Raw genomic sequence first — 26,662 nt, forward strand, 5'->3', positions numbered from 1 at the left:
TGATCTTCTGGGGAAGGAGGTGCAACCTGACTTTGCCAGTATGTGATTGAATCCCACTCCAAAACAGTGGCAGACTGGAAGGGCCCAAAGAGTGGTGTTTTGGGGTTCAAGCCTTCTTGACGGGGCATCCTTGCTTCCTGTTCCCATATTTGTTGGGATGGACTATACTTAGGGGTTTCCTCTGTCAGAGCTGCTGTGCCTGCAATAGCCTCAAAGCAGCCATATAGTTATCAGGGGAGTTTTTCGCAGCAGCGATGATGGGCAGAGCTTCCTTGTTAAATGTCCATCTGTCTTCTGGTATGCATATGGGGCCTATTTGAAAAAAGGCTTTACCACAGCTGTGTCACTGAGTAATGTGAATGTGGGAGGAGGAAACACGCCCAACCTGCAATCCATGGCTATATAATACATTCGTCATGCTCACTAAATGGAACCTCCATGAGCAAACCAGTGATATTTTAGGGAGCAGACTATCAAGCGGGGCCCATGACTTACATCCTAGGAGCCTACACAACACAAAACACTGTTGCTGCATGTAGATTTTATTTGATTTCTTTTTTATCTTATATTTTGGAAATGTACATCCAGTACATCCAAGCTTCAGCTTGTTTAGCTTATACTGTACATAAATCTAGCACAGCTCGCCTGCACTGCACACACCGCGGGGTATTCAGAATAAATGCCACGCGAAGACGAAATATAAAAGAGGGAAAACCCCGCCTCCCCAGGGGAGGGTATCTTCACCAATCAACACTGGCCGGGGGCGCACGCGCAACAAGGCAAGAACCCTGCAGCCGCCGCCAACCTCAAGCCCCACCCCGCTGTTCCTTGCGGGCCACGCCCTCTTTTTCCTTTTGCGCGCATGCGCGGGGGCTCGTCTCGAGCGCCGCCGCCGCCGCCTGGGTTGTTCTAGCGGTATGAGTGGCAGGCGAGTCGGGCGCGCCTCCTTCCCTCCGTCAGGCGCGAAGAGGGGCGGGACGTGCCTCCTCTCCCTGCCCGCTGATTGGCCTTCAGTCTCGCTCTTCGCCCTCCCCCTCCCTGTCCGTCCGTCAGGCGCGAGGCAGGGGCGGGACGTGCCTCCTCTCCCTGCCCTCTGATTGGCCTCCGCGCTCGCTCTTCACCTTCCTCCCTCCCTCCGCCCGGGCTCGCTCCCTGGCGAAGCGAATAACAAGCTGAGGGGAGGGAGCCGGGGAAGAGGCGGCGCCGGCGAGCCTGAGGGAGGAGAGGCAAGGCCGCAGGCGGGGCCGGGATTGCCTCAGCGGGCGCAGAGGGCGACGTTGCGTCGTGGCTGCCTGGCTGGCGGAGGGACTGACGGCCGCCCGTCGCCGGAGAAGAGCCCCGAGCCTCGAGCCCCGCCGGCCGCTCCCTCCCTTCGCCGTCGCCTTTCCGTGAGGGGAGAAGAAGGAGCAGCAAAGACCCGCCGCGGGGGGAAGAGCGGGCGAGCGAGGGGGGCGAGAAGCAGCGGCGGCGGCGGCCTCCCTTCCCTCCCCCGCCCCCTCACCCCCTCCAGCCCCCTCGCCCCTTCTCCGCCCCCGAGGGAGCCCAGCCAGGGGAGCCCCAGGACGGGCGGCGGCTCCTCCCTCCTCCTCCTCCTCCAGCTTCCCCACCTTCCTCCTCCTCCTCTTCCTCATCATGTCGGCGGGCGGAGACTTCGGCAACCCTCTGCGGAAATTCAAGCTGGTCTTCCTCGGGGAGCAGAGCGGTGAGTCAGGCCCCGATCCTAGCCGGGTGGGGGGCTGGGGCTGGGGGATCAACGGTGAGACACCCCCCCCCAAATCTCCTACCTGGCTGCCTCCTATTTCACCCCACCCCGCCACCCCGCGCCGCATCATCCCCCCCCCGGTCCCGTTGGACCCGATCCAGGCTCAGGCGGAGACCTCGGATCGCTCCCCGCCGCCGCCCTCCTCCTCCTCCTTTCCTCCCCCTTCATCGTGGGTGCGGCTGGATCTTTTCCTCCCTCGGGATTTTGACGCCCCCGATTTTGGCTCTATATTCTGGGTGGAAAGGGAAAGAGAGGGAGGGAATATCCTCCCCCCCCCCGCCGCCTCTTGAATCCCTTGGGGGCCAAGACCCCCTCCAAAAAAAACAACACCCCCCCTCCCCAGAAACAGCCATCTTCCCCCTCTTGCTTGTACGTTGCTTGCATATTCCTAAGCAACCTCCCCTCCCTCGGATCGAGGCCCCCAAGCCAGCAGCCCAAATCCCTGCTTCCCACCTTCTTCCTGTCGTGGTGGGGAAGATGGCTTTGGTGCAGATGGACCCATGCACGGATCTTTCCAGGCCTGAAGCTTGGATAGCCTGTCTGGTGCTCTCTCTAGCATGGCCAGGTGCTTAAAGCGGGTGACACTTGTCTTTTTCTGTGCCTCTGTTATCCAGCACCTCCTTCCCTGCTGCCACTCCTGGTTGTTGTTGTCGTCGAGATCTTGATTTTCTCCTTTTTCCTCTCCGTATTCTGCCGAAGGAAAGGGTCACTAAAGGGGAGCCTTGCTGTTTCTAATCTCTAAGAACGAACAGGGCCACCTAAATCTTCCCCTTCCATTCCAGTGTAGAAGAAACCAGAGCCCATTGAAATGTTATCTCTCCTTGATTGCACTGGGTTCCTCATATTCTTTGTATATCTCTCTACCCCTTTCCCTGCCAGGAATAGATAACAAAAATGCAAAAAATAAAAATAGTACCCTATGGAAATCTCCAATATTTCAGCTGTTCCTAGGCATGAGATAATTCATTTTGAACTTCGAGGCTCAAAAGCCCCCCCCTGCTGTTGTTCCTCAGATGGGGAAATGTGAGGGTTTATAATGTGTGTACCTGCTTTCAAGTCTGTGTGAGGTCCTGAATCTGATAAAGGAGTAAGGATGGTAGGAATTCCTGTTCATTAAGGGTTGTGTGCAAATTGCTTTTTGGACCGCTGTTTTCCCCCTCAATGACAACCCTGATCCTTTGACAATATTCTAAGTATTGAATTCCACACTAGGCGATTGACTTTTGTAAGCTTCTGTAATAATTGAGACCTTTCCCACTGCTTAATCCCTGACTAGATAATTTTTTGGAACAAGCAATTCATGGTTTTCAGATGTGGGCTTGGCAGAGTGGTTTGGTCCTGGTATGGTACACGCTCCATGTAGTAGAAGAAAAAAATAGTGGTCTTGGGGAAAGAGAAAAGCTTCAAGTAGAATAAAAGATTTAGATAATAGCATATTAAGCCTTTTATTTTTAAAGAAACCACAACCTTGCTGATTGATGCATTCTCAGTTTCTGTGGCTTTACTGGATGTGGAATGAGGTGAGAAGGCGGGCAATTCTGTTTAATACATGTTTTCACAATTAAATGCGGTTTCCTCACAGAAAAACAACCTAATCCAATGATTCTAGTAGTCTAGACATTTACCATAGTAAACCTTCCTTCTTTTCACCTACTCTTGCTTTATCTACATGCCCACTTGCTTCTTAGGAGACTAGGCTTTGGTTTCCCCCAACAATTTGCAGTTGGTTATTTTAGTCTAGAAGACAGGGACCATAGTTAAGTCATGGCATATCTAGATAGCAGAGCTGAGGGAGGTAGTCTTACACCATGGAGCGCTGGTATCAGCAAATTAAACTGGATAAAATGAAAAGCGGTCTGATGTCAATATAAAGCACCTTTTTATGTTCAAACACTTTCATTGGCCATTATCTGGATATGCAATTTTGGCTTCCCATCAAAGAGATCGCAATACTGTGCACATTCACCAGGGAGTAAGTCCTTGAATTCAGTGGGGCAATAAAACATGTCTCTCCCGTATCAGTCTCTACAGCTATAGCAGGCGCTGTAACTCTTCTATGGTTTGACTTTATCCTGGAAGCCAAAGGTACACTCTTCCATTGTCTCTCGAGACAGATGGATGCCAGCAAACCTCAGAATAGGCATTATAGGATTGCACGGTCAGTCGAATGAGAACTTGTAACCACTGTTGGTATTGAGAGGGCGATTCCAATTTTTTAATATATCTATATGTTATTCAAAACATTGAATAATAACATATAAATATATAATTGAAAATTATCCCCTTTTGTCATCCTTGTAATCTTTTCATCTGTCTTCTGCTTTAGAAATGATGGTAAGGAAATTAATCCATATCTGAGGGTGTTTTTTAGTGTTTCTGTATAGAGGTGGTGCATTTGGGGGCAATAGCATGCCCATGCTAAAGGTCACGTAGGTCTGAGCAATCAAGGAGCTTTTTGCTAGTATTTAAAGATGGTTGTTTGTGCCAAGAAACTATTGATAAAATGAAGGCAAAGTGTTGGCCTCGGGCCTTTTGGATATAGCTGTTTGATATAATGTGATGCATAAATCTGAATAAAGCCTTTGGGATTGGCATCTCAGAAATACTTTTCTTTTAGTAGTTTCTCCCCCACCTTAGTAGATTTCTTCTCACACCAAAAACCTCTTGTATATTTCATGTAAATTGATAGGTTGATCCACATGGTGCAGTGGCCAAGGTGGTATAAAGATGGCTGACCTAGATATTGAACATATCTGTGTAGGCTGAAAACAATGTTTGTGAAATTTGCAGTGAAATTGGTACAACTCTGAAGTGATGGATATGTTTTGTAAAGCAATGTAGGGTGTACAGTATCTTCTGTTTAAATTTTGCTCTCATAACACACACACACATATATATATATATATACAGAGAGAGAGTATACACACACTCTCAGTCCTAACAACCTTGTGACTTGGATTAGGCTGAGAGAGCAAGACTAAACCAAGGTCACCCAGTGAGCTTTGTGGCTAAGGGGGCAATTAGAATCCAGATCCTCTGGGTCTGAGTTTAATGTGCTAACCACTACTTCACCCTGGTTACCGTATGTTACTCATTCTTCTGTGCTGCGTTGATTGTATTTTATGTAGAAAAATGGAATAGCTTTGATTAATGGAAGCTGTAATTTTGCTATTTAACCTTTCTTTAGTTCATTATTTATGTAGCAAAATTACATGTTGAGACGGTAAGAACTCCCATATGGCTTGTATAGTCTGTATAAGATGCTGTATAAAAGTATGCGAGCAGATGACGTAATCCAACTACTTTGCAGGCTTTAGAAGATTTAGTCTAGAATCGTCTTTCTAACTGGTCAGCTGGATGCATCCAAGATGCTCACAAGCAGGGTAATAACCCACACTGTGAATCCCCATCTACTGGTAATCAGTGGCATATCGTTCAGGAGGTTCTCGTTTGGTTTGTAAGTGATAAGCATCTGTCAGGATTTTTTCTATTAAAAACAGAAAGAAATGGTTTCCGTTTCATGCTTTAGTTAATTTTGCATTGTCAGACAGAAGCCATATGCTCCTGCTACACCTAGGAGAGTGGAATACTGTTCTTTTAGTGGTCTGTTTGCCATTTTCTGAAGCATCTGACAGGTTATTAGGAGTTACTGTAAATCAGTGTGCCAAGGCTCTGATCTGGCCTCTTGTGCAGGCTGCATAAATCTTCCCTTTAACTATGTGTTTCTGATTCTTAATTAAGTTTGTTAAAGCCCCAAATGCCTGCACAGAGATACCATGTGATCAAGGATGCTGCCTGAGATTGGATGCTCTGCAGCAATTCTATTTTTACATATGCTTCAAAAATAGAAGTGTGTTCTAGTTGGAGATGCAAGTTGAATCTGCTCTAAATAATATTGTGGCTTTTCTATCTCCCAGTCTATATCTGCTTGCACTGTGGTTATTTCTTAAGCTACAGCTTCTGATTGAACCACATTGTTGCATTCCTTTTCTTAACATTTTTGCTATATCAACACATATGAATACTGTATGCTGAAGACCAAAGATGTCCATACTGGTTTATTTTTTTTCTTGAAACGAAAGGTGGTATATAATTTATATAAATAAATAATGGGGTCTTAATGATTTTTCAGTTTGTTAGCCCAGTCCAGCTACTGTTGTTGTTCTGGTTACGATAGCAGTTTGAGACTGACTGCCAGTGTATAATCTTTAATACACTATATAAAGTTGTTTGGAATAATGTGTGGCTTATTCTTGATGCAATGGGCAGATTCAGTTTTGAGACTAACTAGATGTAGCCTCCAAGGAAATTTTTAAATATAAAGACAGGATATAAATGCTTAAAATAAATTGAGGCCTTTTTGCTTTACCAACTGCAAATAATGAGTTAAAAAGTTAGCTCTTTGGGGAAAGAACCTAATTCCTAATGAATAGTTTTTTAAAGAACAGGTGCGTACATTGGCAATCTTTGGTTAAAAAAAATTAGTTGAAACTTTTCATCCTGCCTATGTGGGGAGGATAGTTGACTTACTCTATCCACTTCCACGTGGAATCTTTGCAGGTGTGAATACCAGGAGGAGGTGGGGTGACTGGAAAAAAGGAAACCCTCTAACCTGGATTTCAAGCTCCCAATGCCACTTGTCACTGCCAACATTTGCTTGGAAGTCAGGTTACAGGTATAAACTGTGAAAGTTTCAATCCTTTCCGGTGATGTAGTTGCTCAAAGGTCAACGAGGCAGCTGAGATCTGTAGATGATATTGCAAAACCAACAGCTCCTGTCCTGCAGGAATTGTTGAAAAGGGTGTACTTGCTGTTTGTTTCCCACTAATCCAGTAGATTAGAATAGTCTTCCCTGATGAGTTAATTGATTAGTGTTTAGATCATGAGAATGCTGTTGGAAATTTATGGTAATCTTGCAAGAGAAAGCAAGAAGAAAGTCTACTGGTGTTGGATCTGTTGCAGCAAAAAATACAATACAGTGCCCTTGGAAGACACAAAACAGCTTCCCTTCTTCCACTTTTGGCCCAGACTTTCATCTTAACATACAGCCCTTGGTGGTTGTCAGCAGCATTCAGTCTCCTCCTGAAGTTTTCTTTCACCATGAGGCTACTGCAGATGTGCAGCCTTCATCTTCTGCTGGCTTTGGGGGCATAAAGGGGTTGATTTGCTCCCCCAATATCTTGCTGTATGGTTATGGTGGTGTTTCCACAAGCTATCAAGACCCTTAGTGAGTAAATTGCATTTAGAGAGTTAAGAACTATCTAATGTAAGTATTGCTAGGGACAGAGGTGGCACTGTGGTCTAAATCACTGAGCCTAGGGCTTGCCGATCGGAAGGTCGGCGGTTCGAATCCCCGTGGCGGGGTGAGCTCCCGTTGTTCAGTCCCAGCTCCTGCCCACCTAGCAGTTTGAAAGTACATCAAAGTGCAAGTACAGTGGTACCTCGGGTTACATACGCTTCAGGTTACAGACGCTTCAGGTTACAGACTCCGCTAACCCAGAAATAGTACCTCAGGTTAAGAACTTTGCTTCAGGATGAGAATAGAAATCGTGCTCCGGCGGCGTAGTTAAAGTGGTGCTTCAGGTTAAGAACAGTTTCAGGTTAAGAATGGACCTCCGAAACAAATTAAGTTCTTAACCCGAGGTACCACTGTAGATAAATAGGTACCGCTCCGGCAGGAAGGTAAACGGCGTTTCTGTGTGCTGCTCCTGTTCGCCAGAAGCAGCTTAGTCATGCTGGCCACATGACCTGGAAGCTGTCTGCGGACAAACACCGGCTCCCTTGGCCTATAGAGTGAGATGAGCACCGCAACCCCAGAGTCGTCTGCGACTGGACCCAATGGTCAGGGGTACCTTTACCTTTAATGTAAGTATTGCATGTGTGGATACTATACACTGTTGCTTTATGCAACCTTAAAAAACCACACAAACACACACACCAGTGACTCAGTGCCTATTTAATAAATAATTTGGGAATGGTATGGCATAAGCTTTATTGGGACTGGAATAAAAACAATATCCCCACCCCCAGTTTAAAAGGACATTGATTGTTTAATTAGCCAAAGGCCTGAGAGAAGGGGGATTATTTTGCCTGGCTCTTAAAGATATGTGACAAAGGCACTGAGGGAGCCTCTCTGGGGAGAGCATCCCACAAACATTTAAAATGCTTTGACCCCAACATATCTAATAGATCTTCTAAGCTGATTCCCAACTGTTGTTTGTTTGGTTGTTTTTGTTATTGCTGAGTAATTGCATCATATTGATTAAACATGTGCGTTTGTGTGTATGGTTATACAAAGGGATTGTACACTGTTGTGGTTATCTTCATAGCAATTCCACCGTGTGATTCAAATAGGATAAGTTTGCATTAGTTACTGCTTCTTGAGATCATGTGGTGTGCTAGGATATTGCTAGGATATTTGATAGTATCTGGGAACAAGATTTTTTTGGTGTGTGTGTGGAGGAACACCAACATTATGGGCTGAAATAGATATTTAGGTTTGTGGAAACAAAATTAGAATTTGTAGAAATGAACAATGTAATTCTATCAGTATCTGGATGGATAATTAAAATCTTAAGCGTTCTTCTAGAAATAACCTGCCTTAAAATGATATCTGATTTGGTACCAATAAACTGGTTGGTCCAAAAAACTCCCATCCTGCTGAGATAGCTCAGTCAGTAGAGCATGAGACTCTTAATCTCAGGGTCATGGGTCTCAAGTCAGGCAAAAGATTCATGTATTGCAGGGGATTGGACTAGATGAGTCTCATAGTCCCTTCCATCTATGCAATTCTGTGATTCTATGCCTTGTGTGTTACAGGAGCAAGATTTGGGCTCATGTGCTTAGATTTTGCAGCAAACCAGAAGTTGCTGGTTCAGATGTTTAACTGCTTGCTGTAGAGTTTGCTGCAAAATCAGAAGTTGAAGGGACAGTGTGCAAGCCCACCTTCGATGGGCAGCAGGGCCTATATGGGAGCAGATATCCAGGCCATGAGTTTCATAGCTCTGTATGCCAGCAACAGCATATCAGTTTGGGGACATTAGCAAATAGGCACCAATGGTTAAATGACATGGAAGAGGCCCCTTTAAAACTGGTCACATTCTTTTTTGATAACTGAAACAATCTGGGAAGCCACCCAGAGTGGCTGGGGTAGCCTAGTCAGATGGGTGGCATGTAAGTAAGTAAGTAAGTAAATATTGTCATCGTCATCATTCCTCCTTAGTCTGTTTAGTTCCTTCAGCTTTTTCTCATGTAACTCTAAGCTTTGTTTTATTATTTGAGTTTTAGCGTTCACATTTTAAAAACTTGGATTTTTGTTTTCCCAGAATTGGTTTGTGCACCCCCGTTAAAACCCACCCTTAGATCTAAGGACAGCTGAAAGGATCAAATGGCTAAGGGTTGCCTCAAGGCAAAGAATCCCATTGACTTATGCCATTCAGACTTTGATCATGCTCATGAGTGTGCTAGTCACTTGCATTGAATCATTTTCAGTGTCAGCACCTCTTATCTACCTTCTCCTAGCACATTTCTTCGAGTTAGTATGAGTGACTACATTAATCTGTGTTTATGGTACTGTCATAAAGCACCCACGCGGGTGGCGCTGTGGGTAAAACCTCAGCGCCTAGGGCTTGCCGATCGCATGGTCAGCGGTTCGAATCCCCGCGGCGGGGTGAGCTCCCGTCGTTCGGTCCCAGCTCCTGCCAACCTAGCAGTTCGAAAGCACATCAAAGTGCAAGTAGATAAATAGGTACCGCTCCGGCGGGAAGGTAAATGGCGTTTCCGTGCGCTGCTCTGGTGCTGGCTTGCCAGAGCAGCTTTGTCACGCTGGCCACGTGACCCAGAAGTGTCTCCGGACAGCGCTGGCCCCCGGCCTCTTGAGTGAGATGGGCGCGCAACCCTAGAGTCGGACACAACTGGCCCGTACGGGCAGGGGTACCTTTACCTTTACATAAAGCCTCTTTTGTTATCATTGACCATATCATATGAAAACATTTTAAAGGTACTTGAGGACACAAACTGGAACTTCAGGATTCTTGTTCAGGGATGATAATTTGAAGAATCATAAAGTTGGAAAGGACCCTGAGGATCATCTACTCCAACTTTTTTTCCTAGATCACTTACTGCTGCCTCGGAGTATGTAGATGAGTGAGACTGTATCTTTTGTATATTTGTAAATTGTTTAGGATTTGGGCAGCTATGGCTAGAGGACTGTATGTGTTTTGCATTTACCCAAGATTTCATATGCATCTTATTTTAAAAAAATTCTAGACAACTTTCTATTAAAAACAAACTTTAGAGCACATTACAGCAATAAAACATATATTCAAACCCTTTCTCTGTGTATAATGGTAAAAAATTCCAGCCTGTAATATCCAGTATTAATGATTGGGAAATGCCTGAGCAGAGAGAGGTTATCAATAAATGCTGGAAGCATTCTACTGCCTCTCATAAATGGGGGCAGAGTATTCCAAAATATAGGTGCTACCATGGAGAAGGCCAGTTTCTGCATTGTCCCTAGATGAAGTGGTGCAGCCAACAAGACCTCTCCAAAGACCTGAGCAGTTAATAACAAGAACCTGGATATGACTCAGTACCTTACAGGCAGCATATGCAGTTCCTTCAACACAAGTAATATCAGCACAGGCAGGGTTGCCATACTGCCAATTTTCTAAACTTTTTTTTTTTTTAAACTCAGCAACTTTGGCAGAAAGAAAAAAACCCCAGCCCAACTGTCACTCCACTCAGTACCTTGGCTGCTGCATTCTGTACCAGCTACAGCTTCCAAACCAGTCCTAAGGGTAGCCATACAAAGAGCCCATTAGAGGAGTTCAGGCCATGAATCACAGTTGGTCAAGCTGTTACTGTGTAAGATTTTTTACAGGAGTGTATTCATCACCACCTCAAAAGTGGTGAGCTGCACTCCACGCCATAAAAATGCATTAACCACTCCCACACGCCTGCTCAGCCGTTGTCCCCTATGACTTGAGTAAGCCATGACAGGCAAATATTGAAATGATAGGATGTAGGCAGGACAGCTGCAAGTCCTCAGGCCACAAAAACGAGCTGATTCCACAAAAATGGGATAAAATGGTGCATTGGACACATGGCTTGACACTGCACTAATGACAGTATTCAAGCTGGCATGAAGGTGAGCAATTTCATCCTCAAAATACCTAGCAAAATTGTCTCAGTAGGCAATTAACCATTCACAGGGGTAGATGTCAACAAGCCCTGCACCACTCCGGATAGCTCTGCTGACAGGCTATTTCAGGAGGCAACAGAGACAGTAAAGTAGTCCTTCTCTGCCTTTACTGCTAGGTAGGTAAAATTATGCATTCTGAACACATTGGGTCAGTCGCACATTGAGTCTTAATGCCTTTTGTGTTCTAATAGTAGTCTGGCTTGTTTCATTGCCTAGAGCTGCTTAGAGAATCAGGGGCATGCTGGGCTCCATAGCACTGGAGAGGGAACCCAGAAGTGATATTGTTGATAGTCCTTTGTGATTTACCGTTCCATAGCGAGACTAAACCTCAACAGAATCACCGACTTCAGCTACCCCAAAATTATCTAGACTATCCTAGGAATCCAGTGGTGACCATCCTAATGGATCTCCTAGCATACAAGGGTTGTTGAGGCAACGTGCTGTAAGACCAAACTTCACCTGGTAGCGGTGCGATCATGATAATAACAAGGTGATTTTCTCCACTCAAATATCCAGACCATCCCCTCACATCACAAGGCAAAGACTTCAGTTGAGCGTAATGCCTTGCTCTGTGCAAATTGAGACAGCCCCATGGTGTACAAGATGCACTGTATTCAGTAAGGCCTTTGGTCCTTCTAGACCAGTATTGTGTACCCTGACAGCAATACTGTGTACCCTGGAAGCAGATTCCCAGGATTTAAGGCAGAGAACATACACCATACAAACAATTGGCACCCTTGTAGCACATGATCCTTCTAACCTAGAGATGTTGGGAATTGCACTTGGGATCTTCTGTCTATAAAGGTCTGTAACTGAGCTGTAGGCCTTTTTCTGTGCATTTCATTTTGAGTTTTTGGGTTAGGCAACTCAGCTGCATCTTGCATTAGTCTAATAACATTTGTATAACCCAAAGATCTGAAACACTATCCTGCTGTGATAAACTGCTATTCCTTAGCTATCAGCAAATACCTAAATGCTTGTGGATTGTTGAGCAGGATTTTTACAGATTAGATAATCCTTCCTTTTGAGCAAGCATGCTTAAGTGACAAAACAATCTGCTGTTTTGAAGTAGGCTTACAATGTGTACGTGGTGTGTTTGTGATATGTATATGGGCGTTCAATGGGTTCTTGCCCTTTTACTGTTGGTACAGGTATGTTCAATGAACAGAGAAACTGTCTTTTTATTGTCACAACCAGTCACTTTTCCACACATGAGACCTTGACTGCTTAAAAAAAAATTGAATTCAAATAATAATGTACATACACCAATCAACTGGAGAGGGGTTTCCAGAAATGTTGACTCGCTCTTATTCTGCAATCTCATATCAGCTCTCTTCTAGCATCTTGCTGATGTTGTTGTTTAGTCATTTAGTCGTGTCCGACTCTTCATGACCCCATGGACCAGAGCACGCCAGGCACTCCTGTCTTCCACTGCCTCCCGCAGTTTGGTCAGGCTCATGCTGGTAGCTTCGAGAACACTGTCCAACCTTCTCGTCCTCTGTCGTCCCCTTCTCCTTGTGCCCTCCATCTTTCCCAACATCAGGGTCTTTTCCAGGGAGTCTTCTCTTCTCATGAAACAGCTTCATAGATCTGACCTTAATTAGCATCATATAGTTCCCTGATGTGCCTTCTTTCTGATTAGTTGCAGTTCATGGATCTCTTAACTTCTCACCCTTGGTGAAGAAAAGACTCTTGGCTCCAATGCCTCTTCCACTGATTACCATTTTACAATTGTCCCATACAAAAGCTTCCAAGCCCCCAAAGAATGGTGTGGAATCCTCCTCCCTTTCAGCTATAGCTGCTTTACTTGCATTGATGAACATAGCCTTTCCCAGTCTACAGCCTCAATCCTTACCTATACCATTCCCTTCCCTTCCATCCTTCGCCATTGGGAAGCACACTGCTGATCTTCCCAGGAAGTTATTCACATTGGTTGAAAAAATCACTACATGAATCTGTATGATCCGACAACAGAACTGATTTGCCGTTTGAGTGTAGTTACTAGTGAATGTTTATAGTGGCGGGTAGCTGTAGAATTGGGAAGTCCCTTATTTAAGAACTGTCAGTCTTTAGACATAGTTGTGTCCAGGATTATTAAGGTCATGGGTATGTGGAATTCATTTTTTAAAGCCTGTTTTTTTATTTCCCCTGTTGTACAAGTTTCTGAAAGTTTCAAATTCTGACCTCTTGGGTCCAAAGAGGGCTGATATTCTGCGCATTCAGGCAGACTTGGAAGACCACCTTGTTTGTAGTTCCACCTACCTTGACCTGTCTTCTGTGAATTGTTCTTTTGTGAACTTGGATTAAAGAAATACAATTGAAGAGTTCTAGGCGGTGCATGCTGCATAGAGGCAATGGAATCATGTCCAGACAGATCGTGAATGGTGAGGTTGGAAGGGGGGAGGATCCCCACAATCCAAGGCTGGATTCTGCTGCCCCAGCCTTAGTCTCAGCTACAAAATACGTGTAACATGGTGAGAGCATTCTAAAGTTGGTACTGTTTATGCAGCTGTGTCTTCATTGTGCTAATTACAGTGCTACTTGGAGAAAACACTATTTAAACATTCAAAGCACTTCAAACGCCTCCTTGGTAATCCTTATAACAAACGGATAAGGTGGGCTGCTAATGTTAATGTACTGCAAATGGCTGAGGCTAAGCATCAGTAGCTCAGTTTAGGGACAGTGCTGCTCATTCAACAATTCAGTTTATTGGTGTTGCAACAAAGCCACCTTTAGCACTTCTTTTCCCCAACCTCCTTGTGTTCCTGGTGAATTCATGTTTCCTGGGAGGCCAAAACTGTGAAACTAGCTAAAGTGCTGCCTCTAATCCTGATTTGTAAATTAGCACCCAACAGATTTACAGAGATTTATCAAGCAGGGCATTGTTCTTGCTTAAGACCACCTAGTAAGTGTATGGCTGATGTGACATTTGAATTACCAGCTTTCTGGCTCAGTTCATTCTCTGTCCTGTGCATGCTTCTTGTTAGCTGATGTAGCTCCACCGTGGTACCTCGGTTTAAGAACAGTCTGGTTTCAGAACGATTTGGTGTACAAACTCTGCAAAACCGGAAATAGTGTCTTGGTTTGAGAACTTTACCTCGGTCTAAGAACGGAATCCGAACAGTAGAAGGGCACCGGCAGCAGGAGGCCTCATTAGGGAAAGTGTGCCTTGGTTTGAGAAAGATTTTGGTTTAAGAACGGACTTCTGGGACGGATTAAGTTCGTAAACCAAGGTACCACTGTACTTAGTTTTGGCCATTTGCTTTGCCTGCTGATACCATTACTTGGTGTATGTGGTCCAGTACTCGTAGTGCAGCCTCCTCCCAATTACTGCAGCTACAGAAAGGACAGTTCTTTGCATCCAGCAGTGTGTTCAGTGTGGAACTATCATTATAGCCTACTTGATTTACTAGCAAGTAAATCATACTGCATACACAGCTATGGGTGGTAATCAGATGTCAGTAGGAATGGCCTGCCTTAGTTAATGTGTCCATTAGTTTGATATTGCAGCGAAAGTCATTATGTTGTTAACCATTGGCTCTTTGGGGATGCATGAGCTATGAGACTTTAAAAGCAGGAACTACGTAGCTTTGTTTAAAATAAGCTAGACATTTCCCCATAAAAACCTTGCGACTTTTATGAGACTGTAGCAGACTGTCCTCAATTTTGCTCACAAATATAAAGCTAATTCACTTTAGGGACGAAGACTATAGCTTTGAGTTATTACCATATGTCACCCTTGTTTGGAAATAGAAAAGTCACCAAAGCTCAAGGATATTAGTCTTCTTCCAGATGATGATAATGCAGCGATAGGACTCCTTACAGGCCAGTGGGGCAAGTCCAGTTATCTGCAACTATATCTTCCCTAGATTGATAGTTGCTTGATAGCTCCTTGGGCTGGTAGTTCTTGCATGGCTCCCACTGTAAGTCAAAGCAGTGAGAGGGAAGTTACTTCCACTGCAAGGAAACCAGAGTAAATCATAATGGGATCTTGATGGATCTCCTGTAATGTCTTGCACTACCTCAGTGCTTTGTTCTGGAGAGAGAGAGAGAGAGAGAGAGAGAGAGAATGTGTGTGTGTGTGTGTGTGTGTGTGTGTGTGTGTGTGTGCCTTTCGCAGTGCTGGGTGAATTCTAAGCAGTGGAGTTTCCTGTCAAATTGGGTTGCTTGAGAGCAGCTCTATTGCAAGTATGCCTGTGTTCCATGTTGTTCATCCTCCTTCTTCATTTGACATCACCCACTTGCAGATTTGGCATGTAACTTCATTACCCTTGACCTGTTGTGTAATGTCTGGCATGTGTTACATTGTCATAGGTTTCTAAAGTTATTTTAATGTGACACACTAAAGTGGGGGGCATCATAAATGATTAACTGGACCTCAAGGCCTTGATGTGCCCTGCAGGTGGCTTAAGCGGTTGTGTTAGATTTTTCTGATTTGCGGAAAGTTTCCATAAACATGGCCACTTAAAGTATTTAATATTGTCTTGGTAGTGTCTGATATCTGAAGATGCGCTTAAATGGAAGGCCAGTATTTTCTCTTGTGCAGTGCCTCATTGATGGTTTGCGTCTCTAGGCCAGGCTTCCTCAAACTTGGCTCTCCAGATGTTTTGAGACTACAGTTCCCATCATCCCTGACCACTGGTCCTGCTAGCTAGGGATCATGGGAGTTGTAGGCCAAAAACATCTGGATGGCCGAGTTTGAGGAAGCCTGCTCTAGGCCATCTTAGAAGAGAGATTTGTATTCAGTATCCTGGTAGAAAACAAAATATAAAATGTAGAATCTTTTTATTATGGCATTTGGTTACTGGTACAGTGGTGCCCCGCAAGACGAATGCCTCGCAAGATGAAAAACTCGCTAGACGAAAGAGTTTTCCGTTTTTTGAGTCGTTCCACAAGACGAATTTCCCTATGGGCTTGCTTCGCAAGACAAAACGTCTTGCGAGTTCTTGCGAGTTTGTTTCCTTTTTCTTAAAGCCGCTAAGCCGTTAATAGCCGCTAAGCCGCTAATAGCCGTGCTTCGCAAGACAAAAAAACCGCAAGACGAAGAGACTCGCGGAACGGATTAATTTCGTCTTGCGAGGCACCACTGTATTGGATAACTACTTAAAGCTGTAACATTAACAGCAGAGCAGTCACAGCCTTTAAAAACTCTTGTCTGGCAGAACGTAAATGGGGAGCTATTCAATTGGGATATACAGATTACAATTTAATGAGCCTGCCCTTGAAGTTCTGCTGTTGTTGGAAACTGACTAAACTGGTATAGGAACGGCTAAGGGAGCTGGGCATGTTTAGCCTGGAGAAGAGGAGGTTAAGGGGTGATATGATAGCCATGTTCAAAGATATAAAAGGATGTCACATAGAGGAGGGAGAAAGGTTGTTTTCTGCTGCTCCAGAGAAGCGGACACGGAGAAAGAAGACTCCACCTAAACATTAGGAAGAACTTCCTGACAGTAAGAGCTGTTTGACAGTGGAATTTGCTGCCAAGGAGTGTGGTGGAGTCTCCTTCTTTGGAGGTCTTTAAGCAGAGGCTTGACAACCATATGTCAGGAGTGCTCTGATGGTGTTTCCTGCTTGGCAGGGGGTTGGACTCGATGGCCCTTGTGGTCTCTTCCAACGCTATGATTCTATGATTCTATGGTATGATCCGCATAGCTTGAAAGCATTGCCTTGCACAGTTCCATTGGGAATAAGGCATCTACTTGGTAAAATCCTTATGTGATGGGATTACCTAGTCATTTCCGCTTCTGCCTCTCATGAAAAGCCAGTCTTTCTTCAATGACTGCATTAAAGACAAAAGTGATGTTTAGGTTGGAAACCACAGGGCAGCTGTTAAATAAAGCAAAGAGAATGTTATGTTCTGAAGAAATATACTGTCTTTTAAAATGGAAATATTTATGCTTAAAATAATTTTTAAACTCCTTTCAGCTATGTTAGCCTCCAGAATTTTAGGAGTGCCTTTATTGATCACATGCCTTCTTAATTACTCAGTGAGGGACATTTATATTGTGAAAACTCTCTAAGCCTTCTCTTATGGGATTTTCACCATATTTTCAGTTGTTTTGTGCAGTAAGATGGCAAAGTAGCCCTGGCATCAAACAAATATTCCTATAGCCACATACTAGGTCAGATGCCTCACTTCTTGAATACCTGATTTTATTTTGCTTAAGGTGCCTGACATGCAAGTGAGACATCCATTGAAAAGCTACCACATGATTAAGAAAACAGTTTTGAATGGGGAAAGGGGAAGGGAGGACAAAATAGGGGATAAATTATGAAGTGGTATGTATAAATAATAGAACTAGCTGAAGCCTCAAATTAAAGATGTCTGTTCTTTGAGTTTGAATGCCTTAATACAAAAGCCTTTAAAACATGTACATGCCTTCGAAAATTGATCTGACCAAAAGGGTATAAAGCTGATACTTTCGTTTATTGTCTCGTTTTAAATGCAATCCTTTTTAGGCTTGCAGTGGAAATTGCATAAATAGCATTGTAGAAGAAATGCAAAATGTCTCCTAGTCTACAAGGACAGTGATCATGCAATGTTAATTATGTAACTAAAATATTCACGCTTAGTGGCAGCCTTTTTGAAACTTGCATTTCCACCAAATTCCTCTACTTGAAAATGTGGCCAGCTAGCAGTAGCCAGCCCTGCACTTGTATCTGCTGCCTAAAACCTTTTGACACGTACGAGTGCTAGATATTCTCAGAACAATGGGTAACAAGCCAGTTATGTGGTCTAACTTAGAGACTACGGTGATTAAGTGGTATACAAATGGTCAAAATATGGAGTAAAAATACCTTAACTGGGTGCAAGAAGAATTAAAGGAAGTGAGCAGCCCCTTAAAAATGGCCCTTCCTCCTAAACGTTATGTTCTTTGGCGATGCTCCCATGTACTGGTAGCCTTCTCAGGAAAGTATCTGACTTGCTTTGGCTTTTCAAGAAAGGAACTCTGGCGACAGGTTGGTTTTTTTTAGCACCCTCATAGATAAAACAGATGTGTAAGGTTTTAAAATCCCAGCCTGTGTTAAACTGTTAATTTGAAGGTTTCTTCTCCTTTAAGCAGACTCTCTAATAAAAGATCTGAACTTTCCCACCTGAAGCAAAATCTGCTCCATTGGCCATTGCATTAAATTATCCTCTTGAGAGTGAATATTGCTGCAGTTGTGGTTTTGTCATGTGAATTATTGCTAAAAAAATTAACGCCAAGTGACCTGAAAAGTGTTGCTGCTTGATGAGGTGTACTGTTGCTCAAAAGCATATGGTTCTCCCCCTTCCCCACTTAGTCATGTGGAAATTGGCTCCTTTCAGACATCATACTGGATTGTGGTACATGTACTTCTCATAGGCTTGAAGTCAAATAATAGTTTTGAAATTTACAACAAGCAAACCATCTGCAGCTGTTGTCTGCTGTCATTTTTTACTGTTATTAAATATGAGTTCAGGCATGATTAACTACACTAATTCTCCAATCTGAAACAGTAGTAATAAGGGCAAACTTTCTGGCTATAGGTAGAGAGCAGGAGGTCCAGATTTAGTTTTTGCTATATTGTACCATCGAACAAATAAAAGACTCAGAAAAACCTAGGGGCTTAAACCCCTCCTCCCCAAATTGAGGTGTGATTTGCTGCTGGGAGAAGCAAAAATTCTGTTCTAGGCATGCTTAAGTTTTTATGATGTCCTTTTGTCTTATCAATAGTAACTCAAGGACCTTTGAACATTCCAAAGGTTGCCCTAATTAGGCATTTACATTGGCTTCCAATACAGACGCATGTCAACCATCCAATTAAAGCCCTGCGTTTCGCATTAAGTGTGGCATGATGGTTGCTGGAACTAGAACAGGTGACTTAGTAGCATCATATAGCTGTTTGTATTTGGCTAGCCAAGACTGTGTTTGCCTGTTTTTGGCACATAATATTTCTGTTGCACTTCATATATAAAACACTGATTTCTCTCCATGTTTGGCTTCCTTGGAGTAACTGAAGTTAATGAATGAAAGGGTTTGAAATTCATGCTAACTGAAACGTAACAAACAAACCTTTATTAAGATAATAACAATGGTCTTAGTGTCAGAGCACTGTGGTATACACTACAAAACTAGAAGATGTTTCTGAAGATGTTGAAACCCCAGTATCTGCCACTTATCTGCTCTCCCTTGGACAGGTACTGTTTGGTCCCTCTACAAGCAGCGAAGATGAAGCAACACCTGCCCCTCTGTCTCCCGTTTTTCCTTCCTTCAGTGCTTCAGCACTGTCCTGGGTGTCTGTCCCAGCCCTTTAGCGCTCAGCCCAGTGGCCAGCATAGTCCTGTGTTTCTTTTCTTGGCAGTTCTGTGACAATTAAATGTGACTTGCCCACATCTGATTTTAAAGACCCAGTAGCCCCTTAAGTCCAGAAAACGTTGGTAGCAGATGGAGATAAAGAGTAGCTGATTTTCAGTGATTCTGGATCTCTTACTTGCACTTAATGATAGATAGATAGATATTGCATATTTCACTGCAGAATCTAATTGGAATTGCTTTCCGCCATGTGGATGTTCACAAGACACGCTTCTTAGCAAGATGCCTGCGCTCGCACGTGCGCACACACCGGCAACCTATATCAGTTGCTACTTTCTGGAGCCAAGTGTTACCCGGCTTCCTTCCTTCCTTCCTTCCTTCCTTCCTTTGGCAGTGGTGGAGATCCATGGGGCAAACCTAGCTGCCTTTTCGGAAAGTTATTTGCTTCCCTAGGGTCTCTTGCTCAAGGTCCTCCACAGCCCAAGGGATTGCACACCACAATGTAATCTTCTAAAGGTTGCTTATAATGACAAGAAGTTTAGGGAGAGAGATTACACTGAGTAATCTTACAAATGTCAACCAAAAGTTGGATCTCAGATTTAACTGTTGCTTTGCTAGGGTTGAAATGTATCCTGAAATCTGCCCACCCTGCATAATTTAAAAACCTTTAAAATTTGTATTTCAAGCTGTAAAAATGCCTCTTGCTTGGTATTTACAAGAATATTGTAAAGGGAATCTCCTGAAAGGAATCCGGCTTGGTTTGGTTTTTCTGGTCAGTTTCTATTATTTTGATGTATTTTCTTTTTTAAAGGAGGACAGTTAATCTTGGTTGCTTAACTTTCTGTATCCCAATTTCAGACAGACAACATTTTTTTAAAGTTAACATCAATGTCCAGACTTTAGCATGGGGATGAGCCCCCTGTTGATATTTTTTCCAGAGAGCTACACATTTGTCCCTAAATGTTGGGGTGGGAATGCCATTGCTTATGTACTTGATTGCATCTTAGGTGTGGATTGCTGCTGAAATAGTGCTTAAGGATGCAATGGCAGGTGCAGCTCAGAGGGGTTCTGAAGCCTTTGTGTCTGGCATTTGTTGTCTGTAATTGCTGATTAGCTCTTCCTCTTATCTTTGGGGAAAAGATAATAGATGTAATCTTCAGGCTGTGGAAAAAAACATGCACCCTCAAATATCTTGCCACTTGAAAGAGCTTATCATATTGTTAATAGTCTGTTTTCAGGGGGCAGGAGTGACTTACCTTACCTATGATATTAAAAAAGGTTTAGAAATACTTCCTTTTCCATGCTACTAGCGCCTGCTGCTGTGTGTTTCTGTGATCTGACTACTCTTGCACTAAAATCTCAAGTGGTATTACCAATAATGAGATGTGAAATTAAATAAAATTCAGTTTGAACTGTTTATCGCTTTCCAAGTGCTTCAAATATAACAAGCACTGTATGGAGATTAGAGAACAGGACTGTAAATCTTCAGGCAAAGATTATCTGATATTATTTTTATTTGATTTTTGAAAAGCATAGTACAAAAAAAAACCATCAACTTGACAAAGAACTGCAACAAATGTCTGAGGTATAATCTCTCAAATAATAGCAGCATCAAGAGGAAAAGGAAAAAAGCACTTTGAAAAAAAGATATACATATTGACACTGAGCAGAATAGCAAGCCTATCTAACATCTCCAGATAAGATTTTTCCCCACCCAAAAAGCTAGTTGTGCTCCTTGGGGTCTGCTCTGGGTTTATATTTTAAAGTTACTTAATATAAGCAGTATTACTGATCTGACAAAGTACTCTACATTTCTAGCGTAGCTGGCAGTCCCTGCAGCCTCTCCTTCTCTGACCAATGGATGCAAGGACAGCTGTGATTATATTTCTTGGAGGCAGGGGATGCAACCTCCCAGGAGCCTTTTGTCAATATATTTTATCTTCCCATCTGCTAATACTTAGAACTTAATTAATATGCCCTGGTTGCATCCAAATTGGACTACTGTTGCCTTCCCCTAGTGCTTCCAGATGTTTTGGACTACAACTCATCCCACAGTCCCGCAGCCAGGATTTTTGTTAGGGGGGCAGACATTTTGTTGGGGGGGGGGCAGAACCTCAGTTTGCTATATATTTTAATTGATTTGTGGGGGGCAGCTGCCCCTCCCTTGGCTACACCCATGGTCCTGTTGTAGATGCTCTATATGTCTTTAATAATATCTTTAATAATGATTTTAACTAATTGACCTGGAATGGACATTGAGCTAATTGGCTTGTTATTTCCTGAACTCCCCACCCACACCCCACACTCCCTTTTTTAAAAAAACGCTGTTACAAACTTTCCTTCTATCATTTTTTGGGGGGGGGGGGGTTGTTTCTTTAAAAAAAAGATCATTGAGATATAAACTATGGATTGTGAAAAAGATGCGCAAATTAAGCAGCTTTTAATATTTCAATAAGTATGTTTGTTGCCCTTAAATTTTATACACAGGGCAGTTTACTAAAAGAAGGAAATACGAAACCTAAAAATACAATTGAGTGCATAATTTTGAAATACAGATAATTTGGGGGGGGGGGACCTTTCCCCAGTGGGACGCAAGGTTTTTGACACTTTTGGGTGCAGAATACATGCATTCCTAGCTAGGATAATAGATTAAAATCCCAAAAGATCACAACACAGTACAAGAATCTCTAAAACTCAACACCGCATCTTCTCCCAATCATCTTTTCTCTAAACGTGTGATCTGAGTACTACTTGCTTGACATCTGGCTCTTGTAGAGGTGATAAACTTGCTGCTTTTCTTAAGCTAGGAGAGCACTCTTAGGAATGCGCCAGCAAGTAGGCATGAAAAATCTTGTTTACTTTAGATATTGCCTGTCAGACTGACTGGAACTAAGCCCTCCAGTTTGCACTTGGAGGCAGGCAAATTGTGATGGGAGAATAGGATCTGTTGCCTCTCCAGGCTTATCTGCAGGTGGAGCCTACTTTTTTTTGTAAGCTCTCCACTGTACAGAAGACTGCATAGGTTGCTGATGTAAATTCAGAGACCAAAGATTTCAGTATTACTTTGAAATCCATCTGTATATGTTTGCATTGAAAATGTGCACAAGTTATTCCCAGATAAAGACAGGAAGGAAATTTTCACAAGGCTAGACAATAGATTTTAAAACATTGGTTTCTTCCATTTGGAATATGGAGAATATGGGTTAGGCTATTTCATTAGCAGTGTAAAAAAAAGAAAGAAAAATAAGCATTTCACCACGGCCTGGCAGCCTGGGCTCATCATGCTTTGGGTCTAGAAACTGAGGATAAGAATATGCTTATAGGAGCAGGTTCTGTTCTCAGTGCCTCCCGCTGAAATTCAGTGGAACTAAGTAAATGGGATATAGTATCAGAGTTGAACTAGAGCAACACCTGCCTCTTGTCCCAGCCACCAGGTGTTTTTAAACTTGGCCTAACAAACATCCCTTTCCTCCTTCCATATAAATGATTTGTATCATTTGCTTCTATGGAGGAAGGGGGAACAGGAGTAAGACTCTCCCTTGAACTCCCAATGTACAGCCTTCACCAACAAGGACTTCATGGTTGGGAAGTCCCTGTAGCATACAAGCATTCATTCAGCAACTTCTTGCTTTCCAGACGACATAATAAACGAGCATTTCCCCACTTTCTCTTGAGGAGAAGTGGAAGAGGCTATGAATCTAATTGTGTGGGGTGTTGGATCTTCTTCGGTGACGACACCTGCAAAATTCTGCATGTATTTTGCGTTTGGTGTGATCTGGTTATCAAGAGTCTACTTCCATTACCCTTGATAATGTTGGTGTTGATATTTGTGTGCTGCTGAGAATGGGGCTAATTTAGGGTTGATTCCCCACCCCACCCCCTCTTCCAGTGGAGCCAGAGTATGTAGAATTTTCTCTCTTCTGAGGATGATCTCCTGCTAGCTGGGTGTCATTCCTCATTATTTCATGCCATTTCACTCTACTCTAGCTTCCATTTCTGCTTCTTTTACACCAGACAGTCATAAATATTCATGCGGGCTTCCGTCATCCCTTTAGTCTTGTATACTTAGCTCATGGCCTGTTACTACTACTTTTTTAAAGGGCTTTGTCTTAGCATGCCAGTGGAGAGGGCTGCTTAGTGTACTAATGCTTGAGACTCTTAGCTTTGCAGTTGAAAGCACCCGGGCCCCTTTGAGAGCTACAGACTCGCTTTGTGTTTGCAGGTTGTTGTTTTTTTGGAAATTTAGCCATCAGTTGCTGCATCTGGATGATGATTCTAGAGAATTTTAAACATTCTTCCATCTAACTGAATTTTATTGTGAGTTTCCATATTATCGCACCCACTTTATGTACAAGTCACAGTATACTCTGTACTCTTAAATATTCATTTCTTGCTGTGACTCTAGCATGTCTCACCATATCTGTCTAAGCTGCTTAACTTACAAAAACAGGGCATGTACTAACTAGCATGAAATTTGGCCCCAACGTCCTACAAATCCTCAAACAATATACTCCCAAGCCTCAGCAAAATGCAGAACTAACAATATGGACTCTAACACCATAGCAATCCAAAGAGGCACAAAACAAGGATGCCCACTGTCTCCCTTCTTATTTATCCTGGCTCTGGAACCCTTAGCAATTGGAATCCAAGCAGCCACAGACATCAAGGGAGTGGAAATAAAAGGCAGAACCTATAAGTTAGGGCTCTTTGCAAAAGTTACTTGTAGGCACGACGCCATTGCAAATGTGTTGAGTTCTCTGATTAGAGAGGTTGCTGTGTTTAAGGGGTCTGGTGTTGTGACCATTAGGTCATCTGCAAAGTCAGAAGCTATGTGCTTCAACACCCTCCTCACACCCAAAAAGAACTCACCAATGTCACTAAGATAAAACTTTGCCACACCAAGTTCAGATACCTAGGAGTACAAATAACCAGAAACCTCAATAAATTACCGTATTTTTTGCTCTATAACACGCACCCAACCATAACATGCACATAGTTTTTAGAGGAGGAAAACAAGGGAAAAAATATTCTAAACGAAACAGTGGATGTATGATTTTTGTGGTTTATGCTGTGGCCACAGACATGTGATCTGACAGTGAGTTTGGGGTAGCCCAATGCAAAAATCCTGAGGATTCATGTGGATCCATGCTTTGTAACCACGTTTTTGCACCACTGCGGCCCCAGGCAACAGTGGGTGCGTGATTTTTTTGGTGCAAGCTGTAGCCATGGACATGCTATGTGATCTGATGGTGAATTTGGGGTGATCCAGTGCAAAAATCCTGAGGATCCATGTGGATCTGTGCTTTGTAACCACATTTTAAGTGGGGAGGGAGTATTTAAGTGGGGTATGTGGAGAAGGATGCTGCTAATAATGCAGAAGAGGGGTTTAAGGGGAGAAGGAACACGCGTGGGGTGGGTGGAGAAGGATGCTGCTAGTAATGCAGAAGAGGGGTATAAGGGGAGAAGGCTCCTGTCCTCTCCCGCTTTGCTCCTTTAAAGCAAGCAGGCTCTGCTTCTCTCCCTCCTCCCCGGCTTAGCGAGCTGAAAAACTTTGCTGCTATTTAGTGAGCTGAGTGGGGAGGAGAGAGGGACAGAGAGCATGGTTGCTTTAAAGGAGCCAACCGGACAGGAGCTGCTTACACTCGTGTAAGCGGCTCCTCTCCTCTCCCGCTTTGCTCCTTTAAAGCAAGCAGGCTCTCTGTCCCTCTCTCCTCCCCACTCAGCGGCTCTTCTCCCGCTTTGCTGTTTCAAAGCGAGCCACAGAGGAGGGAAGGAAGGGGAACCATGGATCCTCTGCTCACGACTGCAGCAGATCCCCCCGCCATCCGTAGGCATTCGCTCCATAACACGCACAGACATTTCCCCTTACTTTCTAGGAGGAAAAAAGTGAGTGTTATGGAGCAAAAAATACGGTATACCTCCACAACTACAAGCCCCTGTGGCACCAAATAAACAAAGACCTAAAAAGATGGAACAACATGAATTTCACTCTCTCAGACAAAATAGCCATGATCAAAATGATCACCCTCCCAAAACTAACCTACCTATTCCAAACCCTCCCAGTCTGGATTTCCCAAACCCAACTCCGCAGATGGCAGAGAAAACTACACTCCTTTATCTTCTCTCACACAAAATACCTGCACCTCCCCACCTCAGAAGGAGGATGGGGAGTCCCCAACATAGAAACATATTACATTGCCAACCAAATACGCCATATAATCCCATATATACTAGAAGATGAGACAAAATAATGGATACACCTAGAGAAAGACACAATTGAAAATATGCACCACAGCATACCCTCTCCTCCCAAACAAACTAAGGAAAATTCCCACAACACTTAACAGGTACACACAGACCACGCTCAAAACATGGAAAACAGTAATAGGCAAACTATCCCCAACCCCATCCCCACTAATTCCCTTGGCGTACCACGCAGCACAAAACCTCCAGATTAAAACCTGGCAAACCAAAGGCTTATATCGCTTAATAAACTTCTATAAAAATAACAAACCTTTGGCAACACAAGAAATACAAGACAAACTAGAAGACACCCAAATGCCCTGGTTAACACATCACCAATTACATGCCTTCTTAAACAACCCAGCAGTAAAATCAGTAGCAACTAGGCCCCTGACAACCTTTGAAAACCTCCTCCTAACAACAAAGGGACACGGTAGAGGGATGGTACCCATAATATACAAAATACTACTCCAAAATCCCACAAACTCCCTAGACGCTTGCGCAGATGCGGGTTGCGAACGTGCAGCCAGCACGGATCACGTTCGCAACCCGAGCGTCCACTGTTTACACTCTCAGGATGTCTGTCCAGTGCAACCCCACCCCCAATTTCAGCACCAAGGAGAACTCCCATTCTATACATTTGTGTGTGTTTTAAAAAAAATAATGACACACAAATGCTGCGCCAATGATTACTTGAGAGAGAGTTGTAGAAGCTCAGAAGATCATCAGTGCTCAGAAAGCACGGTCTGATGAAGTAAAAGAGGAGGGTAGGAGGCAATGCTAACTGGTATGTCCCTCATTTGCAAGAATGCCTCAGGTGGGGGTCAAGGAGTTGATCAAGGGGAAAATGCCTTTTTGAGTGGAACAGAAAGTGTGTCTCCAGTTTTAATCTGGGAAATTGCCCTTGGTGCCATTTGAAGAAACATTGGTGGGGAATTCGGCAATCAATTGCAGGATGCTAATAGCTTTTCCTCTTCCTCTGCGTTAACAGTCCTGAGAACTAAAATGTTTTTTTTTAAAAAACACAGTAGGAATCTACCTGCAGCCTATGGGCTGCACAGGCACTTTCCTTACATGTAGCCCTTCTCTAAAGTGCAGAGTCATAATGAATCCAAAATAAGAGAATCTAATGAAATGTGAAGGGATTGGAGCACTGAAAAGCATTTGCAGCGACCCAAC

The 26,662-nt window shown here is 43.5% G+C and overlaps 1 protein-coding gene across 3 annotated transcripts in view; it reads left to right on the forward strand.

Moving 5' to 3' along the window:
* The first annotated feature begins 1,177 nt into the window (after window positions 1-1,177).
* The window catches only part of RAB6A (RAB6A, member RAS oncogene family), a 60,254-nt gene continuing 34,769 nt past the window's right edge, over window positions 1,178-26,662 (forward strand). The window contains exon 1 of one of the 3 annotated variants that reach the window (XM_081002465.1): window positions 1,178-1,702. In XM_081002465.1, coding sequence (XP_080858591.1) covers window positions 1,633-1,702 — 70 coding nt within the window. In that variant the 5' untranslated portion in view covers window positions 1,178-1,632. The remainder of the gene's footprint in view (window positions 1,703-26,662) is intronic. The other 2 variants (XM_081002466.1, XM_081002464.1) reach the window with 2 other exon arrangements.

This window comes from Podarcis pityusensis, assembly GCF_964106645.2.
Source record: "Podarcis pityusensis genome assembly, chromosome: 4".
NCBI classification, from domain to species: Eukaryota; Metazoa; Chordata; class Lepidosauria; order Squamata; family Lacertidae; genus Podarcis; species Podarcis pityusensis.